Source organism: Sinocyclocheilus grahami, unplaced genomic scaffold (assembly GCF_001515645.1).
Source record: "Sinocyclocheilus grahami isolate Dianchi unplaced genomic scaffold, SAMN03320097.WGS_v1.1 scaffold1330.1, whole genome shotgun sequence".
NCBI lineage: Eukaryota > Metazoa > Chordata > Actinopteri > Cypriniformes > Cyprinidae > Sinocyclocheilus > Sinocyclocheilus grahami.
Genome location: NW_015506509.1, coordinates 11,515 through 36,175, shown reverse-complemented (window position 1 = coordinate 36,175; position 24,661 = coordinate 11,515). Strand labels below are relative to the sequence as shown.

The window sequence follows — 24,661 nt, the reverse complement described above, 5'->3', positions numbered from 1 at the left end:
GCCCAAAATCTGACCATTGATAAAAACCTGTCTGTCTAAAATAAAACAGTTTAGTTAAAAAGAGAAGCACAATCATTTTCTGCATCTTAAAAATTAAAGTGTGGATTATAATAGATAAAAAGCAATCAAATGAATGCAATTAAGCAGCTTTTTCATTCTTAATATATTAAGGGCTGGCAAAAAGTGTACACTCTGTGAAAAAATGGAAACCAAGTGCATCCAAAAATTCTGTCATTAGTCATTTTTCCATTTATTTTTTTTCTTTCTTTGTTTAATTTGTCCATTCAAATGTTCAGTTTTAATGGTTAAATCGAATGTTAGAAATAGGTGTAATTAATTGAAATAATGAAACTTATAAACGATTTATTATATTATTGGAGTATGTTTTACAAGAAAATATTATTTCAGGCTTTCTGCTTTAAAATTTCACATTTAATTCAATGTGTTTTTGCTGATTCTTTATAATTATATGTATTTATTATAAATATTATAAATATAATTACTTATATATTTACATAGAGTCCTATTAATTATGTTTTATTTTATCCCAGATTGTTTTATTTTTTAATTAATTAACAAAATTAAATAAAAATAAGCTGCTCCTTTGACTTTTCACCAATGCATATATATGTATATATATATGTATATATGGTTATATATACCGGTATATATAATATCTCCATGATATATTTCAAACCCTCCTCTCTACAAATGGCAGGTTTTTGGCACAACTTATCAGGCGATAATGTGGGCATGACATTTTTGTATTTATTTATTTGTCAGGGACGATAAACTTTAATTTTTCACATTCAAAACTTCACATTGATGTAAATGTGCCAGATTATATGAAAATGCCTTGTATTCATCTGATGTCCCTGTACAAGTTGATATTACAGATCATACTGTGCAATGAAATGTTGTAAGTAAAACTTCCAAAACCTTCTTTCTGATGCTGGATGTTATCACAACCTCTCTCATGTTGGTTTTGAGGAAGCTTGATAACATCTTAAGTCAAGCCTTTCACCAAACATGGACTGCTATTTGTATGCATCTCTGCCCTCCAAAACTGGAAGCTATCATTACAGTGCCATCATGTCGTTAGGGTTCACTTGCAGGGGCTTTCCTCCTTTGTGCTGCTGACAGAGTAATCACTGTCTGTGAGGTCAACATCTCTTATTTTCATACAGGTGTGTGTCAACGATGTGACAGATGTAGTAGCGGGGGGCCCTGACCTCTGTTAAATGTCAGTTTCTTTGACATTTCCCTTATTGAACTCCTTCAGTCTGCCATTCATGTGTTGTCACCTAAACGAGCACCTTGTGAAGACAGATGCATGAGAGCATTTTTTTCTAAAATAAAAATAAATAAATAAATAAAAAAGCTTCTCACTGATAGAATTTAATGCATGTATTTACAGCGTAAGCCTGGTACACTCTGCAATGAAATAAAATAAAGGGAAATTTATTGTACTATTGAAATGATGTGAAGAATAATAAAACATTTACTTCATATTGTGCTGCTGGCCAAAGCTCAAAGCATAAACATAAGTACTTTTTTTTCTACTAAACTGTGAAACATGGCTCAGTCAAACAGGTAGTCCTGCTCCCAAACTCATGTGATTGGTTGAGCTAGAGGTTCATAAGATGGGCAGCTCAATCAAGCAGAGGAGTATTTTGAAAGCATCACCAAGCAACAGTGTTTACATCCTTCTGTAAATCAACCTACAAATGGTTTACTTAGTCATCTCTTGGCATTAACATGGGATAGGAGACAGCCTCTTAAAGGAATAGCTCACCCAAAAATTAAAATTTGCTGAAAATTTACTCCATCCAAGATGGCAATACGTTTTTTTTTTTTATCTAAACAGTTTTGGAGAAATTTAGCATTACATCACTTGCTCAGCAATGGATCTTCTGCAGTGAATGAGTGCCGTCAGAATGAAAGTTCAAGCAGCTGATAAAAGCATCGCAGTAATCCACAAGTAATCCACACGACTCCAGTCCATCAATTTACATCTTGTGAAGTTAAAATATGTGTGTTTGTAATAAACAAATCCATCATTAAGACGTTTTAACTTCTCCAAATCTGTTCTGATGAAGTAGAAAACTAGCAATCTACATCTTGGATGGCGTGAGGGTGAGTATATCTTCAGCAAATTTGCATTTATGGGTGAACTATTCCTTTAACAAGATGGCATATAGATTTAATTCATTACAACATTCAGGGATGACCTGGATCCATGCAAACGTTCAGTGAAGTCCAAAGTTTTCATGTGGAACATTCCCATTTTCAATCCATCAAGCCTTGCTTTGATTGGACAAGATATTGTAAAACTGAAACCTATTGTTTGTTTTGGTGTGCAGCATATATGTGCAGAACATTCACATCCATTTGAAAGTTTTTTTTCCATAGCATATTTTTCTGTCCTGTTTTGTGTGGTGCAACATTACTGTCAGATCCAATATAGTCGGCACTTGTTTGTAAATGAATCGGTGGTAAAAATGAAGTGGACAAACGACCAAGTTCTTACTGACGTGGTCTGGATCTTCATTAAAAATAAACTTCATCCACTTTCTTAATGTTGGGATCAGAAGGACGCCAATGCAAACTGTTTTTCCACAACTTGGCACTGCACTGCGTCATGTCTTCAAAGCCAAGATATCTTTATCGTGTTGTTTCTGTGTAGACCTGTGTTTGCTCGTTATTATTTAGCTTCTACTTGTGCCAATCGGTGGGCGGGGCTAAACAGGCAGTGATGTAGAAGCAGGCGTTGATTATCTTCTGTGGAGGTGGCGTTTTATCATAAAGTGGCACATTCCACAACATGTCGTTTTGGCAGATTGGCTTCAATATAAGCCGTTTTTAGACTAACGAGAAAGTTTTGTGTTCTGAAACTTACAGGATGTTTTTGTACAACAACCTCTTATATGTCAAAAGGTCAAGGGAATTTTTGATTTCTCAGTTCATGACCCCTTTAAAAAGCCTCTGATGTTGACGTAAGACCTACTTCCTTTTTAAAAAATGGCAGTTCATTTTTTGTTATTTATCCCAAGAGATCATTTGGCAGCAGCAAGTGAAGAAGTGGCAGAATCAGTTGTTGTGTTATTAAAGTTGATGGTGTTCGGTGTACGTTTTATCAAGTAGATTTATATGTGGGAGTGCAATAACGGCAGCCTTTTTTAACTTGTAGTTTCAATTCGAGGGCAAAAAAGTGGAACACTTTGTATGTGTTGAGACAACAGAGACAGTCTCAGAGGACTAACCCTGATTCACTGTCTAGTTCCCATCTCAGTATTTCTCACAAGCCTTATTAGATTGCAGGTGTGTTGTCTGCACATACAGAGCCTGAGACGGAGGCATTGATGAGATACCGCTATGAATCGTGTGTCATGTGCGTCATTAAATCCTCATTTGTGACTAATTGCAACTTCAGGTTCAGCAAAATTAGTGAGAGTTTTCGACGCATAGACAAAAGCTAATCATTTCAGGCTGGTTTAATCACTATATATGGGCCACTCGCTTTCCTTTCAGGTGATTTGTTGGACCCCTGCAATAGATTTTCTGGTTAAATTTGGAAGTGTGACTCCGCTGACTTTATTTAAGTGGCCAGGGACCGCATTTAACAATAGCTTTTGTCTGAGCCACAGCCTTGTGGTTAGACCTCCGACATATTGAGCTGTAGCAAGCGACATATCTTGATCCAATCATTTCCTGTCCTCTCTCAACTATGCTTTGAAAGAACTTTATTTTACTGAAGACAATTTGAGTGGTGCTTATACTCTCCATGACAGTAGTAGGGTGTTGTGGGTGGTTGCCAGAGTGTTACTTTGCTATTGCTAATGTGTTCTGATTGGTTTCTATGTGTTTGCTTGGGTATTCTATTGATTGCTATGTAATTGCTCTCTAGCCAAAGTCAAATGTAATTCTGTTTGATTTAAAACTTGAAAACTAATGCAACAAGTCTTGTCTGACTGACAGGTGGCTACTTTCCATGCCTACGTACATGCATGCTCTGTAATCAGCCCTGTATGCATGAATGGTCAAATGCACTTCTTGGCTAAATTATCTTGGCAAGGTATAAATGTTAACAAAGTCAGTTTTTTAGAAGTGGTTGTAAACTGGCATGTGACATTTTGTGGAATCAGCCATGCAGTGTTATTTTAGTATTATTTATTAATGTTTTGAATTCGATTTTTTTATATATTTTAAATTTAAATGTATGTATTTATTTATTTTATTGTCATTTTTGCCTTTGTTTTCTAAAATCTTTCTATTTAGCTTTAATTTATTTTTAATTTATTTTTAATTTTAGCAATTTTAGTTCTTCAAATTAATCTTATTTTATTTCATTTATTTGCCAAGGCAGGATTTTTTTCATAATTTAAGTTTCTAATATTAATAATATTTTTATTTACTTTCAGCATTATTTCAGTTTACATAAACAGTTTTTAATAGTTTTCATTTTAGATGCAGCCATATAAATCCAACACTGTCTGTTATGTCATTAAAATTAATTAAATGGCATCATTGACAAAATAAAACACTCAATATATTTTGGTTTTTTATTACTGACTGTATTTGAAATGAATATTTAATTAACTGAGGAATACTTGAAGACTTTATTGTCACAATCTCCTTTCACCAGGCCTGTCACCACAAAGCACCACATTTCCCATAATCCTCCCTGGCCATCACCCTCACACTCAGCTCTATCTTCACACGTGTTTGCCATCAACCTCATCAGTTTCCCTATATAAGCAAGCACCAAACACTGATTCATTTTTTGGTCTCGTCACTACTATAGGACTGTTATATCAGCCTTGCTTAAGAACTGCTTACCAACGTTGTTTCATACAGACAGACTTAACCATCTACTCCATCTACCTTGGAGACTTACCTGTGTACTGCATGTCTTCAGCCCCAGTCTTCAGCCACGCCAGACAGTACCTGTAAACATAAGGACTCTTTAATATTCAGTTAAGTTTCATGTTATTATTTGAAGTACCTACTAGCCTACTTGTATCTCAGCTGTCTGGAACTGCTTGTAAATAAAGACAGTGTTATTCGCATTACCATCGTGTCAACCTCTTCTGTTATTGTGACAGAAGACCAGACCGTACCTAAAGTTGAATCCTGATGGACTCAGTGGAAGAGACCTTGGGTTCCATCTTGCAAGATAGCCGGGGCAAATGAAACCTACGTGGAGGAATTCCTGCAATGGCCCTGTCCCAAATCACACCCTAAACCCTTTTGTGACGTAATGCCGCTTTGCAATTCCTGCCAATACACCAATGTCTTCAGCCATCAGTTCTGCCACCAGATCCATCTTGAGGTGGAAAAGACTAGCATCCATCATGGTGGATCCACCGCTGATGTCAGCTTGAACAGCAAGCATCCCAAAACATGTGCTCTCAAACCCACCAAGTCCACTCCAGTGTCAGCTCCAGCCCCAGAATCCGATCATTTCCTCTACTTCCATCACGGGTCTGCTCCAGCCCCAGAATTCAGTAATGAGTCTGTTCTTGTCTCAGAGTTCTGAATCGAGCTCATTCTGGGTACGGAATCTTCATCAGAACCTGCTCGTACTTATGAATTAACTCTTAACTTACCTCCAGTTCTAGAGTCCGTAAGAGTATTCCCCCCAGACCAAGAAGCCATTCCAGAGTATAGTCCCCTGAGGACTCCAGCCCCTGACCAGAGTCCAGTGATGGTTCTTGCCCCTGAGTACAGCCCAGTGATGGCTCCAGTCCCTGAGCACAGCCCAGTGATGGCTTCAGTCCCTGAGCACAGTCCAGTGATGGCTCCAGCCCCCGAGCACAGCCCAGTGATGGCTCTAGTCCCTGAGCACAGTCCAGTGCCCGCTCACATCCAGCAAGCTCAGCCTAGTGCCCTCTCTCATCCCCGAGCTCAGCCCAGTGCCTGCTCTCGTCCTCGAGCTCAGCCCATCGCTCGCTCTACTGCCAGAATCCTCATCTAACATAGCCATCATGCCAGAACCCAACCAGATACTTCCAAGCCTAGAGGATTCAGAGACCTCTCTACCAATATGTATATATTTAAATATTTATATTAAATATATGTAAATATTAATATTATGATTTTTATTATTAAATTAAGACGTTATACATCTTAATATGACTCTAATAGTGGGTAGGAAAATATGTTTTCAACTTAATACAAACTAAACATTTTCAGCTATCGTTTTAATCACTACTTTTGGCTTTTGTGTAATGGAAATTCTATCATGAGAACTCTCTGAAGATTTTACGCATGGTAATGGATATGACAATGTTAATGTATTTGGTCTTGGCGGAATATCTGCTGTTGGTTATTGCTGTATTTGTAGATTATTTCTGCTGCTGCTGCAAGCAAGTACAGGAACTTGCAACTGCCAATACATAAGCCGATATGGTGCTGTGAGTATTTAAGACATACTGCTGCTGCACAAATAGCATATAAAATAACCCTTAGCAGATCTAGACAGGTGGAGCTGGGGAAGGTGGAGGGTTTCAGAGGAACTCTGAAAGTGTGCTGCAATGGTTAAGAGAATGCTAATCAGCCATTTAAATGAAAAGCTCATTGGCTGCGAATGCGACATGAACCAATCAGCTTGTGACAAGTCGTTTAATGCAAAGAATATCATCAGTTTACGTTAAGGACCCATCTTAACGTAAACTGCACCATTTAGACTTTCATGACAGAACGTGGTATTTATTTAATTGTGGAAACAACCTAGTTGAGGCAACTGAAATATTGGTGTTGTGACTAACTAATAAGGGCCTGTTTTTAAAGCTATTGCACTGTATTTCATATATATTTCAATAGCACACTTCTTTAGGATTGCCTAGTGGCCAGTCCTGGGTGGTAGCCATCTGTGTCTTCTTCGAGAAGAGCCCCAGCACAGCTGATGTGGTCCTAACCCTTCCTGTTAACTTGTGCTGAGACTGCTTTCGAGTCAGTCCCTCTGCATGGAGATCACAGCAGTGAGTCACACTTAATCACAGCACACAGAGGAGCCAGATCCGAGGTCACGTCCACTAGAGCCAAAACACACAGCAGCGTTCTGAAGCAACAGCAGGGGGTTCGCAGCAGTGCCATGGAGTGGATGGAGCCATTAGTGCTGGTGTGTGTGTGTGTGTGTGTGTGTGTGTTTGTATGGCACTGAAAACATATCACAAACAGAGTCGCTCCAAGTGGTTGGTTAAAAATAATCATGATTGCCTTCTCATTGTTTAGGTAAAAATGCCTTACACTGTGTCCCACACGGGCACGATGCGACAAAGTGTCCAGCGATGAAAGCAGTCACTTGCATGTTAATCCGAGATTCTGTGCTAACTAGCCAAGACAAATGACACAACAGTTTTATCAGTCGCTTGGTTTCACTTTCTGTGGCATCGTGCCGAATAATCATTCTCACAGATGCTGGTCATGTGCAGTGGATGGAGTCCAAAAACCTGAGAATGAAAACGGTTTTAATTATTATAATTATTTCATATATATATATATATATATATATATAATTTAATGATTCATAATACATTTTTTTATTAGAATTGTATACATTTTATTAGGTATATGATTTATAATATTATTATTTATGTAATACCATTTTTGTATTATGAATGAAATAAATCTTTATTTTTCAATAAATATTTCACATAATATTTGCTCAACATAACGTTTTATTAACGTTTATAAACTATTATTTTTCTATTCATTTTCCTTTTGTAGCCCTCTATTAAACATAAAACATGGACAAAATGGCATTAATTGTAGAAGTTGAAAAACATTGAGCATTATGTGATAAGTATGTAAAGTCTATTATGACAAATGTAGTTCCACAAGCATTGATCTTGCAGTTTTTTCACTTGAAGTGTGGGCAAAAAAATGACTTGTCGCTACAATCAAGCACAGTACAATTAAATCCAAGGAACATCTTTCTCGTTACCTATAGTACTCCTCAGTTTCCTTGTATCGCACCCTTCATTTCCCAAGGCGTCTTGGGATAGCAAAGAGTCAGTTGTTTATATCAGTGGTATGCTGTATTATTGATATATACTGTTATAGTTTTTTTTTTATATTTTGAATTATATTTTATTTTTATATTTTCTGTTAAAGTTTTAATATTTTGTCATGTTTTTGTCATTATTATTATTTTTAAATATGTCCATATATTTTTTATTAACTGTTATCTATTAGTTTTATTTAGTTTTAGTTATTTTAGTACTTAAACTAAATGAAAATAAGAAATGTTACTTTGACAACTAGCTTAAAAAAATTATGTAATTTTTGTTTTAGTTAACTATAATGGTTCACACATTTCATAATCTCAGCAAATGCTGTATGTCATCTGCCAATTATATCATGAATTCTGTGTATTCTGACATTCTAGTCATTTGCATATTATGTAGTCGAGAATTACGCATATTTGAATGTGGTGATGGTGTTTGGTGCTTTGGGCATGTTGAGTCACGAGGTTATGACTCTCTTTTGAGATTTGACATATTGACTGTGTCAGATAGAGCAGGGTTTTATTATGTCAGCAAGCCCTCGTGAAGACGAATGTCCCAGGTCACGTGAACAAGTCTTCATTATTGCATAATACACCCCCAATAGGCCCCCGCTGTGAAGCAGAAGGCTATTGTGTCATCCTGAAGGGCTTTAGTTTGTGATAATGACCTGTATTATCCCTTGCATTATTCCTTACCTACCAAATAAGTAAATAAATGGACTTAAAATATAAATTTCAGTGAAAATTATTTGATTATGCAGGAAGAAATAGACTGTGGCGTGATATAGAACTAGCATGCTGCTGGGTATTGGTTGCCCAGGTCAACAGCAAAATATACAGTTTCATTATACTAAAATATTTGGCCACAGAAAGCAGTGATTGGCCAATTACGACCCAGTATGGTGTGTAGTAATTGCTTTGTTTTCAGTGATTTATAATTTTCATGTGCTGTGATTTTGTTTCATAGATGTACATACAAACGACCACACTGACCATCTCAGTGAGTCTGAGCGCGTCTGTGTCTCTGGGGATGCTCTACATGCCAAAAGTCTATGTGGTGCTCTTCCATCCGGAGCAGAATGTGACCAAACGCAACACTCGCAGCCTGAAAGCTGTGGTCACTGCCGCCACCATGTCTAACAAGTTCAACCCCAAGGCCAGCCTGCGGCCCAACGGAGAAGCCAAGTCTGAGCTGTGTGAAAACCTGGAAACTCAGGGTGAGCGGGTTTGAGGATAAAAACTTTATTGTTATTGACACTGATTTTTATACTGCCATAAACTTGTTATTGTAATCTTTAAAAATTTAATTCATCATCATTCCTTTGCTCACTTAAACGGATCTGAATTTGGAGACAGTTGCAAAATTGAGCCTCAGCAGTCTGGATGCAGTTGCTTTAGTTTTTTTTTTTTAAAGGATTAATTCACCCAAAATCAACAAATCTGTTTATATTTACTCCTTGATTATTCCAAACCAATATAACTTTCTTTTTTATAATGCAATGAAGACATTTAGTGGTGTCAGTGTGATGATCATAACAAGACAATCTCTAATCGTCTGTCTCACTTTGCGTAAGGTTATTTTGGTTTTCATTATGTTCGAATGAACCATTTGGCATCAGATATAGGCTAGTGAGTGTGGTTTTTAAATTATCACGAGCAAATCGGTTGAATCGGTACAACAGTCCTCATCGAAACCCATCTCCTGCTAATTTAAATTTCAATAAAACACAGCAGCTGATAAACCAGCTTTGTAATACAGCAGTAAATAAAAGCCTGCTGCCTCAGCAGAAATAACTCTCATTCTAGAGCAGAAGCAAACATGTAGCTCCCATCTTGAAAGAGAAACGAAAGGCTGAGCATTATATTACTCATTAAGGCTCTGATTTACCAAGATCCCAAATAAAAAGTACTAATTGGCGTGTGCAGTCTATCAAATTGTCTGTGTGCATTATGGGTATAGAATAACACAAATAACCAGACATGCACTTGTTTCATTTTGTATATTTAGGTTTTCAATTTCAGTTTTATATTGTGGTTTGTTTCGATGGTGCAAAAAAAGTTTTCATTTTCTTTTTAAATACACTTGCAATTTAGTTGCGGCACCTGGAGAGGTACTTGTCTTGCAGAGTAGTAGGTGTTTTATGTGTTTTAAGTTTGAATATGACAACATATGTTACATTCAGATTTTGTGCTCTTAATATAATGTGGTATTAATTTGCACACATTTACCTTTTCTGAAGTTTTCATGGGTGATAAATCACTTTGCAAGTTCTATTTAATTCATTTGCATTGAAGCTACCCTTTATTTTGCACGCCCCCAAATGACATATTCATTAAGAAAAATCTGCGAAAACAGACAAGAGGCGCTATGATCTGGTGCTATATCTGGAATACAGAATCCTCAGTAGACACAGCAGATTTTTATTTTTTTTTGCATGTGCCATCTGGTTTGCATGTGTTTTATCTGCACAAATCTTTAGTAAATCACAAACTAAAAGTGTGCTTCACTGCTTATGTGAATGTAGTTAGACAGTACAGCATATTTGAGACCTCATCAATTGTGCCTTGATACCTCAGATTCCCTTTTATTCTATTTTTTTCAAATAGCCTCTAGCATTAGCATCTTCATTACCTTAATCTGTGATGTGATGTCAAATGCAGCAGACGGGGAAAAATAAAAATGCAAATATAAATCCATTTAATTCACCCTCAGTGATTCACCCCACCTTCAGTAGATAGTAGTAAGTATATCTACTGTTAGCGATGCAACGAAATTGATTTAACACCTGTAAATTAAAGGTTTCAGTAGGCCAAAATTAAAGTTTTCATTAAGCCAAAAACCAAAACTGAAGTTGTATAAACATTTAAATTGCACATAAGTGTTTTTTTTTTTTTGGTTTTGGTCAATATTTTGCCAACAGAATTTAATTTGTACTCTAATTTGTTGTTGAAATATAAATATTTAAATGGTGGCTGTATTAAAAACTTGTTTTCATGACAGATTTATTCAAACATTTATTCAAAACAAGACGACAGGTTAAGTAAAATATAATGAATATGTAACAAAGTAGCAAAATGCTCATTGAATGGCTTTCCTGAGATAAAAACAACATTACTTGACATTGTTTACAAACTGATTTATTGACTTCCTGACACTGCTTGAGCGATTACTCGATAAGTTGTACTGTTTCTTTCAACAGAACTTCTGATGTTCATTCATGCTCATTTTGTGCTACAGTATAGCTACAGCAAAGCTGACATTATTTAATATTAAAAGTATAAATGCACAAATATTATGATTATTTGATGGCAGATGCACTACAAATAATGTTTAGTAAAGTTCACGCATCAACAGAAAACAGCAAAGAAAGAAAGTTTGATCTTGAGATTTAATAATCCATATTATCAATTAAAAATGGAAAATCTATATTGTTAATCTACCACTATCGTCCACACAGGTGACATATTTACATGTTGTAGTTTATCTGCATTGCATGCACAAAATAGACAATGACACAGTCAAAACTCGCCATCGAAGAAGTGCTAGTTAAACTCCACTGTTTCAATCAATGATTTCGGCCCTTCATAACTATTTCAGCCAAAACCAAAAATTGCTGTTTCGCTCTAATTTTTGTTGCTGCAGTTTCGGTGCATCACTGTCTAATATGATATAGTGAAATATTTGCGCTTCATATGTTGTTTACACAAACCTTTTTCCACCAGAATACACAGATCATGTTGAATTGTCGTCAGTGAAGCAACATGTTTATTTGCAGGCAGATGGTGTCACATCTACTATCAGGGGCTAACAGGGTCATGCAACCAACAATACTTTGCCCCCTTGGATGTGGGCCATGTTGTTACTTGCAAGCCGAAAAAAGCATGTGCAGATGCACACGTAAAAAATCCACCAGAAAAAGGAGTCCAGGCGGAGATAAGCACAAAGGATATTAAAATTCATAATGATGTGAATTTAATATGACATTTCCCAAGATATATCTGTACATTGACTTGTTCTAGAATAAAATATCATGTTAAACAGATTCAAAGTATCATGTTAGACTAGGAAGGCACAAATTAACTGCTTCCATTACATTGCATTTGGCATTCACAGCAACGCACATCCACTCTGCTTTCATTATGCTGCATTTTATATTCATTTTGCAGTGCAGCAATACCCAGTAAATCATATTGTGGGTCTTAATAACGAATAGCTCTGAATTAAGGGAGACGGCCAGATAAATGTTTTGACAACAGAATTAAATTTGTGTGAAGAATGTTGCTACATAGATGAAAATTCGCCCAATTAAGCACGACTAGTTAGCACAGTGTTTTCAGCAAATATTTACCGCCGGTTGCATGGCCGTACCAGACTACCACCAACCCCAGTGTGAATTTAATCTGCTCACTTTCCATATTCATATTCAGCATATTCAGCAGCTCTCTATAGCACCACTTTGAATAAACTGCAGTGGAACTATGTGCTTTTGTAAATGAGGTATTAGAGTCAGTGACTACATTAGCATGTGCCCTTTTGAAAGATCCTACTAGAGTTATTTAACGCAAGCAGTTTTTTTGCATCTAAAGCAAATGCAAGCTAACAAATAACTTCTCCGTAGCTCAGGGATGTCTAACATTTCATGAATGCATTAAAAGGGAAACTGGATCTCCTTGTTGATTCTTCTAATTGATTCTGATCCTCCTTTAAGACTTAAATTGCATTAAGTAAAAGTATCTGTTAAGTGTCTTAATGTAGCGTAATGTGATAGAAACGTTGCTTTAAAGTGTTACAATTACTTCTAAGTGAATTATGTGACATTGAATTATTATGTAGATCTTAATTGTATTTCTAGTCAAGCAAGGGCTCATCTCTCTGTGCGTGTTATATGAAGTAATCATCATTATATTATTAGCATGGGTGTGCTACAGTAACACAGTGTTCAAGTAGAGTTGAATATATCATGGCTTTGTGCACATGATTGACCAAAAAAGTACCAGGAGGAAACTTAGTATTCTCAATGATATCTGACATTTTTTATTATTTTTTTTAATGTTGTAATTACAGTGTAATAATAGTAATCTAAAGAATATGCATAAATAAATCATATAGATTGTATAAATTGATAGAATATATATTCACTTGCACTTATCCACTGTTACAAATGAAAAAAGTAAAATACACTCTCGTTCAAAAGTTCACAAGAAATTAGTTTTGAAAGAAATTAATATATTTATTCAGCAATAATGCGTTAAATTGATCAAAAGTGACTATATTTACTCTTTTTTTTCAAATAAATGCTGTTCTTTTGAATTTTCTATTAGTATATTAGCAAATCGACATAATAGAATGATTTCTCAAGGATCATGTGACAATGAAACCTGGAGTAATTATGCTGAAAATAAACTTTTTAAAATTGTAATTATATTTCTTCTTCTTCTTTTTTTGCATTCAAATAAATGCAACCGTGTTGAGAAGAAGAGACTTTTTTCTGTACAATACTGTACATTAAAAACATCTTGCTGACCCAAAATGTTTGAACGGTAGTGTCTATTTTAACTTTGCTATTTCCATATTTGTAGAAGCATTCCCAGGTACACTTGAAGGCAGCATAAAACACACAAAAATAATTCCAAATCACAATTATTTTCAATAAATGTATTATTTTGAAAAAAAGCGATTACATTTTTTAAGATTAAAGCGCTGTTTCCATTAGTTTTGTGTTCTGGGTCTAATCCTGCGTAAATATTCCATTACAAAATCATTTTGGGCTTTTGCTCTAGGCAATATCATAATTTATATTTTGTTTTAATAATTCATGCAGCCTAAAAAAATAAATAAAAAAACAGTGCATTCTATTAAGGTTAAGTCATTAACAAAGGCAATATGACACATTTTCTACCCATTGCTTTTTCACAATTTTTAAGGCTTTTTAACAATCAGGTGACTAGTATGTCTTCACAGTCTCACATTTACCACATATGTGACGTTGTTCACAGTCACACTTCTAAATTCTCACTTCTTGTCATCTCACCTAAAAAAAATTTTTTTAACCAATCAAGATAAAGACAAGACATGTTTAATGTATCTATTATTATAGTGTCAGCGCCTATATGTGGCACATTATTCATAGTGAGATGCACTCCATTAGTATATCTACAAAAGTCAGTACTTGGCAAGCAGGTTTATCACTGATATAAAAGACACTTTTGGACACCAGTAGATTCCAAAGTAACAGTCCATCTATGATATCATTGCAATGCAGAATGTGTATAGAGTTTAGTGATACATATAAACAAGATCAAAATGTAATGCATGTGTGGTGTTGCCTACAAAGATCATAGAAACTTGTCAAAGAATGAGGATAAGAGCATGAGTATGAGAATGACAAGGTCAGTTGATCAAACCACAATATCATATTTTGTTGCCTTGCTTAGAGAATTTTCTGTAGAACAGCTTAATCATTGTCTACTTTTTTATGTACACTGAAAAAATGGTTGTAGAAACAATTTTCATTTAGAAATTGCTAGTAAATTTCACAAACAGTTACAAAGAAACAGCAAATGAATGTGATCAATATAAAGATGGAGATTTTACACTGTAGACTGCATTCTGTTAACCTGGATTTGTCCTCTTGTAGTGTATTACTAGATTTTTAGATTTAACTGCTCAGTTAGTTCATTAAAATAATAAATGGTACTCATGAAAAATACAAAACAATATAAAATCCTAGGATGTGTTTGAAGAATACTGTCCTTTTAAGAGTGTTGGCGTTAGTCGCTGTGTGCATAAAATGATAGCAGAGCTGATGCATAAAAAGGAGTTCATAATGTTACTTTGAAATGCGTAATAAACTTATTTCAACACCAAATTATGCTTGTGCGTCTGTGCAGTTAGCCAAAGCACAAAAATCAATTTTGTGCCTTAGTAATATCATTGCACATGTGTGTCTAAACAAATGATTTAATGTCAGGGATAAATGTGTTCATAGTTGTAATATGTGCAGTATCATTCTTTTTTTGATCATAATACTGTACTTTTGTTCAAGAACACACACACACACACACACACAAACTCTCTTGTATAACACCAAACCCATCATTCAAATCCAGTGGTTATAAATCGTAGCTGTTTTTCAAGGACTATCTGACATCCCAACATCCCAGAGCATGCTAGTTCGATAGGGTTTATTTTTCCCTAATAGAAATAGTGTATTTTTATAGCAGATTTCAGAATGTGGAATGTTAAAATAAAGTTGAAGGGTGTCATTTTTTTAAGCAATGTTTGTTTACAGTTCTCGGAGTGCAAATAGCCAAAGACGGAGCATTGCTTTGATATTTTTTACATTTAGTCCAAAATAGAATGTTACATTCTATTTACACTTTGTATGATTAGCATCAATCATTATTTAGGGTGACCATACGTGCCATTTTCCCAGGACGCGTCCTGGCCAGGATTTCTGTATTGCCTAAAATATCTAGGTTTTGGCTTTGTTTGCGTGTGCAGACCGATCGGTGTATGACATCAAAATACCTCGAGAGCATTTTGAAAGCATAAGGAACCGTCTGTATGGTATTTTGATGTCATACACCGATCGGTCTGCACACGCAAACAAAGCCAAAACCTAGATATTTTAGGCAATATAGAAATCCTGGCCAGGACGCGTCCTGGGAAAATGGCACGTATGGTCACCCTACATTATTTGCACTTAGTGTAAAGATGCATTTTGTTGCTATTTGAACTTGGTGCAAACATTATATATACAGCTCTTTACACAGTCTAAGTAGCAGCTACCTTTTACTTAGTTTTATGTTACTTTCTCCTATTTCACCTTAACATACACAGACAACAGAAGTAAACTCATTTCCTGGATTATTTCCCCCAAAAGTGATTTAAGCCTATAGTCTGTATTATAATGTTGTGATGCATGAATTTGCTTGTATCATAAAAAAGAGTTTATGTATACAAAATAATATGGTAACACTTTACAATAAGGTTTCATTTCTTAACATTAGTTAACTGCAGTAGTTAACATGAGCTAACAATGAACAATACCTCTACAACCGTTATTAATCTTAAAATAATGTTCCTTTCTACATTTACTAATACATTTTAAAAATCAAATGTTGCATCTGTTAACGTTAGTTAATACACTGTATTAACTAACATTAACAAAGGTTAATATGCTGTGAAAATATATTGCTCATGCTAATGAATGCATTGTTAGCAGTGTTAACAAATAAGGCCTTAGTGTAAAGTGCTACCAATAATATTTGAAAGCATTTTGTTTTAAATAAGACTGCATTGCAGCTAATATATTGCTATATGGCTTATATCTTTAAATTATTTAGCATGATTAATATTTACAGTAGCATGTTACTGCACCTTGCAAACGCATTCACAACCTTTCAAAATCCTACATTGAAATATACTTAGTGACATTTTTCTGAAATCTAACTCAAATCTATTTTTATATAACTTTATGTTAGGAAACTTCCTAGCAGAGATAAAATACTGAAATGAGCTTTTTGCATAAGTATCCGGTCCCTGCATCGCAGACGATCCCAATTTACACAGATAGAAAACAATTGCCCTGATGAGGACACAATTACCTCACAATTGTGCTCTGCCTGTGAATCACTGAAATAACAACCACATTATGTGGATTTTATTTTTTTAAATGTAACCCTACAGTAAAGGGATCATTATTCAGGTTCTGAATATAAAGTACATCTTAAAGGTTGAGGTATTTGAATGCGATGCAACCAATAAAGAAAATGCTTAAATTGTTGTAAACATGTCGAATGCAACACTTTAAATGAACATAATGTACATACAGCTGAAACTTTTCTTTTAAAGAGAGAACTCAGAGGGGATAAAGAGCATCTGAAAAGAGTAATTTGATCCAACTTTAATCAAACATCAAAGTGTGCATACCACAAAAAAATAAAAAAATAAAAAATACAAAATAGTATACAAGGTTCAAAATTATTTTTTTTCTCTCCTCATGGCCATATCATTTCAAACATGTTATATTTGCAGTGTGTTTCATTAAAATTTTATAATGCAAAACCGTGAAGTCATGAAGCAGATTTCTATCATTTAAATTGTCATTTTACAGTTATTTTATTCTATACATATGTAAATAAAACTTGTCTAATATAATGTAACCACTCAACCTGTGTTTCAGGATATGTTGATGATAACTAAACAATGAAGACAGGTAAAGACTTTAATTATTGGCTATTGCTTGGCTTCCTGTTGGACCTAATTGTTGAACTTAATCGTGTTCCATTTAGCTTTCATGCTTAAACTGTGCATATCAATTAGCTTATAGTGCATTGAGAATGACATTTGTTAAAACGGCTAAAGACACAAAAAAGGCATGCATGCCGCATTGCTTTGCAAATCACTTGTTTGCACAGGGCTTTGTAGGTGAGAAACACTATACTGGGGAAAGACCTAAAGCTAGCAACAAATTTGTTTTTATGCATTTTTCAACCAATAGAGAGTAGGTATGAAAACTTTCACAACAGTGCATGGCCTAGATAAACACACATAAACACAAGCACAAATTGGGATAGCAGACTCAAATAGAACAGTATACACTCTTAAAAATAAAGGTGCTTCACGATGCCATAGAATAACCTTTTTGTCTAAATGGTTCCATAAAGAACCTTTAACATCTGAAGAACCTTTCTGTTTCACAAAAGGTTCTTTGTGGTGAAAGAAGGTTCTTCAGATTATAAAAAGGTAAGAAAGAGATGGTTCTTTAAAGTACCTTTGACTGAATGGTTCTTTGTTGAACCAAAAATGGTTCTTCTATGGCATCGCTTGAAGAACCTTTTGAAGCACCTTTATTTTTAAGAGTGTACTATATTAGATCAAACCAAGCACCTCCAATTATATTTTATATAGAGGAAAAATAATTTAAATTTGCTTTATTACAACGTCCCTCGCTCTAAGCTGAAATGGAGCTATTTATCTGACTGTACATGGGTCAGTGCTCCATATGCCGAGGGAGAGTCCAGACGGGAGAACCGCACCAGTAGTGTGGGTCAAATATCACCTCACCTTCCTTATTCCAACAGCTCTGCATGATTGCATGAGGTAAACTTTTGATCTCCATATAACGATGCAATGAGCTTGAATTTTCCATTGACCCTCCTTCTTTGGCAAGGTTATTACATGAATAGCTGTAGACAATGTCACTCATGCAACCTTTGTGATTGTTTGCACTACAACGCTATTGCAAGATGGATGGCAAATGACAGGATTAGGCTGTTGATTACGGGTTTTTGTTGAATGAATGCTTTAATAGCAGACTTGTCACTGATTGCAAGTAACTTGCATGTTTTTGAAAGTATTAAACTGTTCTTGTGTCCAAAAGGTGACAACAGTCTCAGTCATGTAAAACGTATTTGATATCAAGAAAGACGAGTCTGACATCAAACAAGACACGCTACTTGACGTCTGGCAAATTAATAGCAATATCAAAGGGACCAAAAAAGGACCTGACAAGAAATAAAACATGAGGTTCTGCATCAAACCATTCTGCCTTTGATAAAGGTCCCTGTGAATGCTACAGTATATACTGAATAACTTCAGTATTCATATTTAAAGGAATAGTTCACCCAAAATGAAAATGTACTCACCCTCAGGCCATCCAAGATGTAGATGCATTTGTTTCTTCATCAGAACAGATTCAGAGAAATTTAGCATTACATCACTTGCTCAACAATGGATCCTCTGAAGTGAATGGGTGCCATCAGAATGAGAGTCTAAACAGCTGATAAAAACATCACAAATAATCCACAAGTAATCCACTTTACTCCAGCCCATCAATAAATGTCTTGTGAAGTAAAATGTTGACATCAAGACATTTATACCTTGAAATGAGTCCTCTGTCCATAATATTGCTTTCTCCAGTGAAAAAGTCGTCTCATCTGAATCAGGAGAGAAAATGCTCAGCATATTTGCAAGTGAAACAGTCCAAAACCATTTTAAACTAATGTTGAGAAGACAACAGGGGATGGATTTTTTCACTAAAAGAAACGTTATTATGGATTATGGACTCATATTTTGGTTTTAAGTTAAAATCCCTTAATGATGGAATTCTTTATTACAAACACACAACTTTTCGCTTCACAAGACATAAATTGATGGACTGGAGTGATGTGGAATATTTGTGGATTATTGTGATGTTTTTATCAGCTGTTTGGACTTTCATCCAAAATCTGTTCCAATGAAGAAAATTAAAATTTTCAGCAAATTTCAATTTCCTTTAAGCACTTTTCAGACTCAAATTATCTATTTTTATCACATTCTCTCTTCCCTTGCAGGACTCAGCCCTAAACAAACGTACATCAGCTACAGCAACCACGCAATCTAGGTAAGGGATAAAAGGCCACTACCAAATCCCAGAAGTGACCCCTAGAAGACAGCATTTCAAGATAAATCACTCTCACGTTATGTCACTTATGAAAGTGAGATAGCGGATGGTTGGAAGACCCCCACAGACATGTTTCCATTAATGAAGCCCATGTGAAGTCACATAGGGAGCATCTTGGGAGGCCGAGACTGTTGAGGCGGTGATGTTGGAATGACGGTCTGTTACCCAGACTATTCCATTACAGTTTACTCTATCTATTCCAGATGTCATTGTGATACACACTAATTAAGGACAACATGTCAGTGTCTGCTGTTTCATTGACGCTAACACTATGTGGTGGCTTAAAAAAAAAAGAAGAAGAAAAAAAAGTATTTAAAAAAAATCATTCAAAGTTTTTTCCTCTTGTTTTCTCCTTGGTGATGACAACAGCAAAGACAGTGACCATTGTTTACAGATGTTGAGCATGCTGGTTTTGACATCCTGTGCTGTGTTGTTTTTTCTTTATTTCTTTTCCTTTAAAAAAAAAGAACCTTCTGGAATGCTGTTGAACTATGTTGCTGTATTGTTACCTCACCATGGGCCTTGTGAAACTGTTGAAGATGTACGAAGTGCTCTTTGGAGTAATGTTTGCTTGTGCATATTAAGTACACACCTTTGAGGAACTCAAATTTGCCCTGTTGTCAAAATGTGCTATAGCTGTCACAGTCACCTGTGCAAATCTGAAATCACAATTTAGAAATGGTGTGACGTTTGTCGAATTCTCGAGATATCGGAACCAACGTCCACTGGACCAGGACAGCGCGAGTAAGTCACTTTCATACAAATACAGCTATAGGAGACTCTTCAATAGAAATTGGAAGAATCACCAACCTCAAGTAAACCGACGGTTCCGAGAAGCTCGGATGATGGAGTAGATGGCAAGATCCTGTCTTCATATCTGGAAATGTCAAGTGATAGAGAGAGACAAGCTGATTTGTCTCTTTACATGTTTGTGAATTTAAGATTCAGTTCTTATGATTTCTCCTTTCTTCTTTGTTTTTGCACTGTTTGTGCTGCAGAATAAAATGTCTTTGTTGACCGTGATAAATGACAACTTAATGTGTTTTCCTGATTGCTAATGTGTAGTTTGTTAGCTGAAGAAGGTTCTTCCTTATTAATGAGTTAAACTTCCATAAGATTTAGTTTATTGAATTATAATATTGTAAATTGTTTTATTAAATATAAATAATGTAATATTTTATTGTTGTAAATTATTTTATATTAATAATTATATATATATATGAAGTGTTTAGATGCAAAAGCCTCTAAGTGCCATCTGAAATGATCATCTAAAATGACCATTTTTATAAGGCTCCTATATTTATGTTCAGTTCTTTCACTTTAAAATCAAAAATTTAAATTACTGAACCTAAATATAGGAGCCTGATAAAAATGCTAATTTTAGAAGAAAATTATTTATTTTGTATTTTTTCAGAGGCGTTTGCATCTGCACTCTTCATATATATATATGCTTTTATAGTGAAGTATGAATATTAATGTGTCATCCTTAACTGTACATTATCCCGATCATTACAAAGCTACTGAATAAATCAATCAAATGTATTTGATGTGAGTTGAAATTAATTTTATATGTGAGAGGAAAGCGATCATAGAAAAAAGTGTAGGAAGGTGGTTGCTATGGACAACAGTCAAATATACAGGTTGGCTTATACAAGCAGAGAATGTTGTGACTGACCAATCAAAATCAATTATTCTGCAGAGGCATGTGATAATGTATTAATAATGTAATAATTATTCTACATTAGCTCTTTTAACCCAGTATTTTCAGGAGGTGGTATATTAAATATTTGTTCATTCACATGGCAGTCTTTCAAAATGTCAATGTATGTAAGACTTTGAATGTGGTCTCAGACTTTTGTACCCCACTGTATGCACATTTACGTTTTATAATAAATATAATTAATATTTATATATTTGATCCTTGCGGATGCTATTTAATCATGTTACTTGACTGTTTTATTTGCTGATAATTTACAACATTCATAGCACAGGTTGTTGTATGTACTAACAAATGTACTTTGTTAAAAGTATATTCGTTATTTTTTAATATAGCTATTACTATTTTTTTACAGGGCGCACTAAAGTAACATTTTAGCTGGGTTATCATCTGTGATATGTATGATAATTTTACAAATAGTCTGACATTATGCACATTGCTTCTCAGATTCCATTTCAAATCAGCTGCATTCAAATCCATTTGGACACATTAGATCTAAACAAAGAAACTGAAACAATCAGCTGCTCAGGTTGATTTCAGTGAAACAGCACCTCATAGTGGTAATTTGTGGGTGTGTGTTTAGCATGTGTACTGTACTGTGGTCTCATATATCACATTCTGGCACGCTTGCGGCAAGCTGCGTAAATACTGTAAGAACAACCATGTAGCTTGTCATCACACAAAATAGACACTAAAGCCATTTAAATTCCCTGGCTCAGACTAATTTTGCAGAGCTAACTCTACCTTCTGCCTGGAAGAGGGATTCACAAACACTTAAGGATAACGGATTAGGTTTTGTAAATGTGTATTTGCAAGTGTACATGTGTTTGGTTTTGGGAATAAACTGTGATGAAAAGCAGCTTTGTTTACGGTTGAAGAGGTGTCAAGTTATAGTTAGGCCAAGCAATTTGCACCGAGCTTCAATCTATCAAAATGGCAGCTGGTGCAGCAGGTCCTTAGAGAATTCTCCCGAAGAAAGTAGCCTGTGCTTTATTTGTTCTCTTTATTTAGTTTACTGTGTCATGATTAAAATGTCAAAAAAGAAAAGCTCATGTCAGAACTCTCGTTGAACTCTAACATGCTTTTCCTAACAATGTTTTCTAATACAATCTCTATATTGCACTCAAAATGTCACTATAGTTCAAATTTGAATGGCTGACTTTATGCAGAGTCTGTCAAGAAACAAAGTTGTGTTTACCAAGTATCAGGTTGATGTAATCACTGCATTTAACCAAGGTTGTCATAACATACTTTGGTTAAAATTCGCTTAATGGTAGTGCAAAAAATACCCTTTTTACCCTGTAAAAATCAACTCCGTTTTCAGCAAGCTGTTTTTTAGTCCATGTCGCTTTAAATGCTAATGAGCTATGCTGACCCCGCCCCTCTTTTCCATGGGGTGACGAGCAGACTGTAAACTTCAGCCGCAAAACTGGCTAACTAGCACATTATTAGGAAAGGAGATTTGCAAAGATTCATAAAAAAACTCTTATAATCACTTCTGTATGAAGCTGCATCACGAATGATTCGCGCAATCATATACGCATTTAGGCAGATCGGGATCGGCGCTTTCTCTTCAAAAACTAAAGTAACGTTAATCCTCTGCGTCTTCAGCGGCTGAGATGTCGGGAGTAAATGACGACTGCTTATTCATTATTACATCCAGCAACAAAACATCTCAATCGCTTAATCGGAGACATTCTTGTCTTCCCCTGCACCGGAATCGACACAATGGCGGACGGCTCTCAGCTCACTCAGGGTGGGTCTGAGGCAAGCGGCAACCTTCCGGTCTCTCTCGTGAAACCAACACAGAAGTGGCTAACTAGCACATTATTAGGAAAGGAGATTTGCAAAGATTCATAAAAAAACTCTTATAATCACTTCTGTATGAAGCTGCATCACGAATGATTTGCGCAATCATATACGCATTTAGGCAGATCGGGATCGGCGCTTTCTCTTCAAAAACTAAAGTAACGTTAATCCTCTGCGTCTTCAGCGGCTGAGATGTCGGGAGTAAATGACGACTGCTTATTCATTATTACATCCAGCAACAAAACATCTCAATCGCTTAATCGGAGACATTCTTGTCTTCCCCTGCACCGGAATCGACACAATGGCGGACGGCTCTCAGCTCACTCAGGGTGGGTCTGAGGCAAGCGGCAACCTTCCGGTCTCTCTCGTGAAACCAACACAGAAGTGACTAAAACAGCAATTCATCGACTGGCCACTAGAGGCTGGCTCCAAAAGGCAGTCAGTCCCATAGACTCCCAATGTTAAAATGCACAACTTTACAGCAGAAAAAAATGTTTACAGCCTGGTACAAAAAGTGGTTTTGGTCTATATAGCTAATTTTGCCCTTCATGACAACTGTGAGAGGGGTGCATTTTTTTATAACTCATCCGTTTAAATTATATTAAGCCTTAAAGTTCTGCATAATTTGAGTTGGATTGCCACTGCTGTCACCGCCGTCGAGCTAGGTGGGCGTGGTTTCAGCAACCAGCTCCCGCCTTTTTGCCCATTTTCGATTATCCGGGAGTGACGCGCGGTGACGCGCTGCCAAGATGGCGACAGCCGCCTCCGCCCAATTTAGGCTTCAAAAACCTCTTCAGGAACCTCTTGATGTCACTGACACTACGTCCATGTTTTTATACAGTCTATGGTCTGAGGTAAGTCCTGTCAATCAACTATCGTGGGATGGGCCTGTGCAGAACTAAGTCATTCTGACAGGAATCTCAGAACAGCCTGATTTGATAAAGGGGATTTTTTTAAAAACCACAGGGTGGATTTTTATCATTATAGGATGGATGTGTACACACCCTTCCAACACACATTTATGTTCAAACAACTTGTAAAGTGAATTTTGCATCCGATGACCCCTCTTTTATCTATAAAAATATAAATATATACATAAAATATCTACATGCATATATACAATAAAACCAGAGTTGAGTAAAAGACAACTTAAACTGTGATATATTCCTTACATTAAATAACCTTTTCATTGCTGAACATAAAGTTCAGTCAGTAAGATTGGGGTCTTTTAAAATAGAAAACAGTTGTTTTAAATGTAATAATATTTTACAGTTTTTTATCAAATAAATGCAGCCTTTTTTAGAGACTTCTTGCAAAAACATTACAGACCCCAAACTTTTGAATAATATTGTATATGTATGTATGCTAAAAATATGTGCAACCACTTATCTTTAAAAATTAGTAACATCAAATAGCCAAGGTTTATTTTATTTTTTTTCACTTCGCAGCACATATGTGTCTGATGCAGTGTTGGGCAGTAACTAGTTACTAACTTAGTTACTGTAATAATATTACTTTTTGCAGTAACTAGTAGTGTAACTAATTACTAATAAGATTTCAGTAATAATATTACAGTTACCATCCATAAAACAGCTTAGTTACATTTGTTAACTTTTGCCTCAACCCCGCGTTCGCGCGAATCATTCGTGATCCAGCTTCACCTACTGAAGAAGT

General features: G+C 35.5%; 1 protein-coding gene across 2 annotated transcripts in view; it reads left to right on the top strand.

Annotated features, from left to right (window-relative positions):
* Positions 1–19,835, top strand: part of LOC107569297 (metabotropic glutamate receptor 4-like) — a 181,369-nt gene extending 161,534 nt beyond the window's left edge. Inside the window, exons 10-12 of one of the 2 annotated variants that reach the window (XM_016255350.1) lie at positions 8,979–9,228; positions 17,200–17,232; positions 19,352–19,413. In XM_016255350.1, coding sequence (XP_016110836.1) covers positions 8,979–9,228; positions 17,200–17,219 — 270 coding nt within the window. In that variant the 3' untranslated portion in view covers positions 17,220–17,232; positions 19,352–19,413. Of the gene's footprint in view, positions 1–8,978; positions 9,229–17,199; positions 17,233–19,351 lie in introns of both variants that reach the window. The other variant, XM_016255349.1, reaches the window with a different exon arrangement.
* Positions 19,836–24,661: the final 4,826 nt, after the last annotated feature.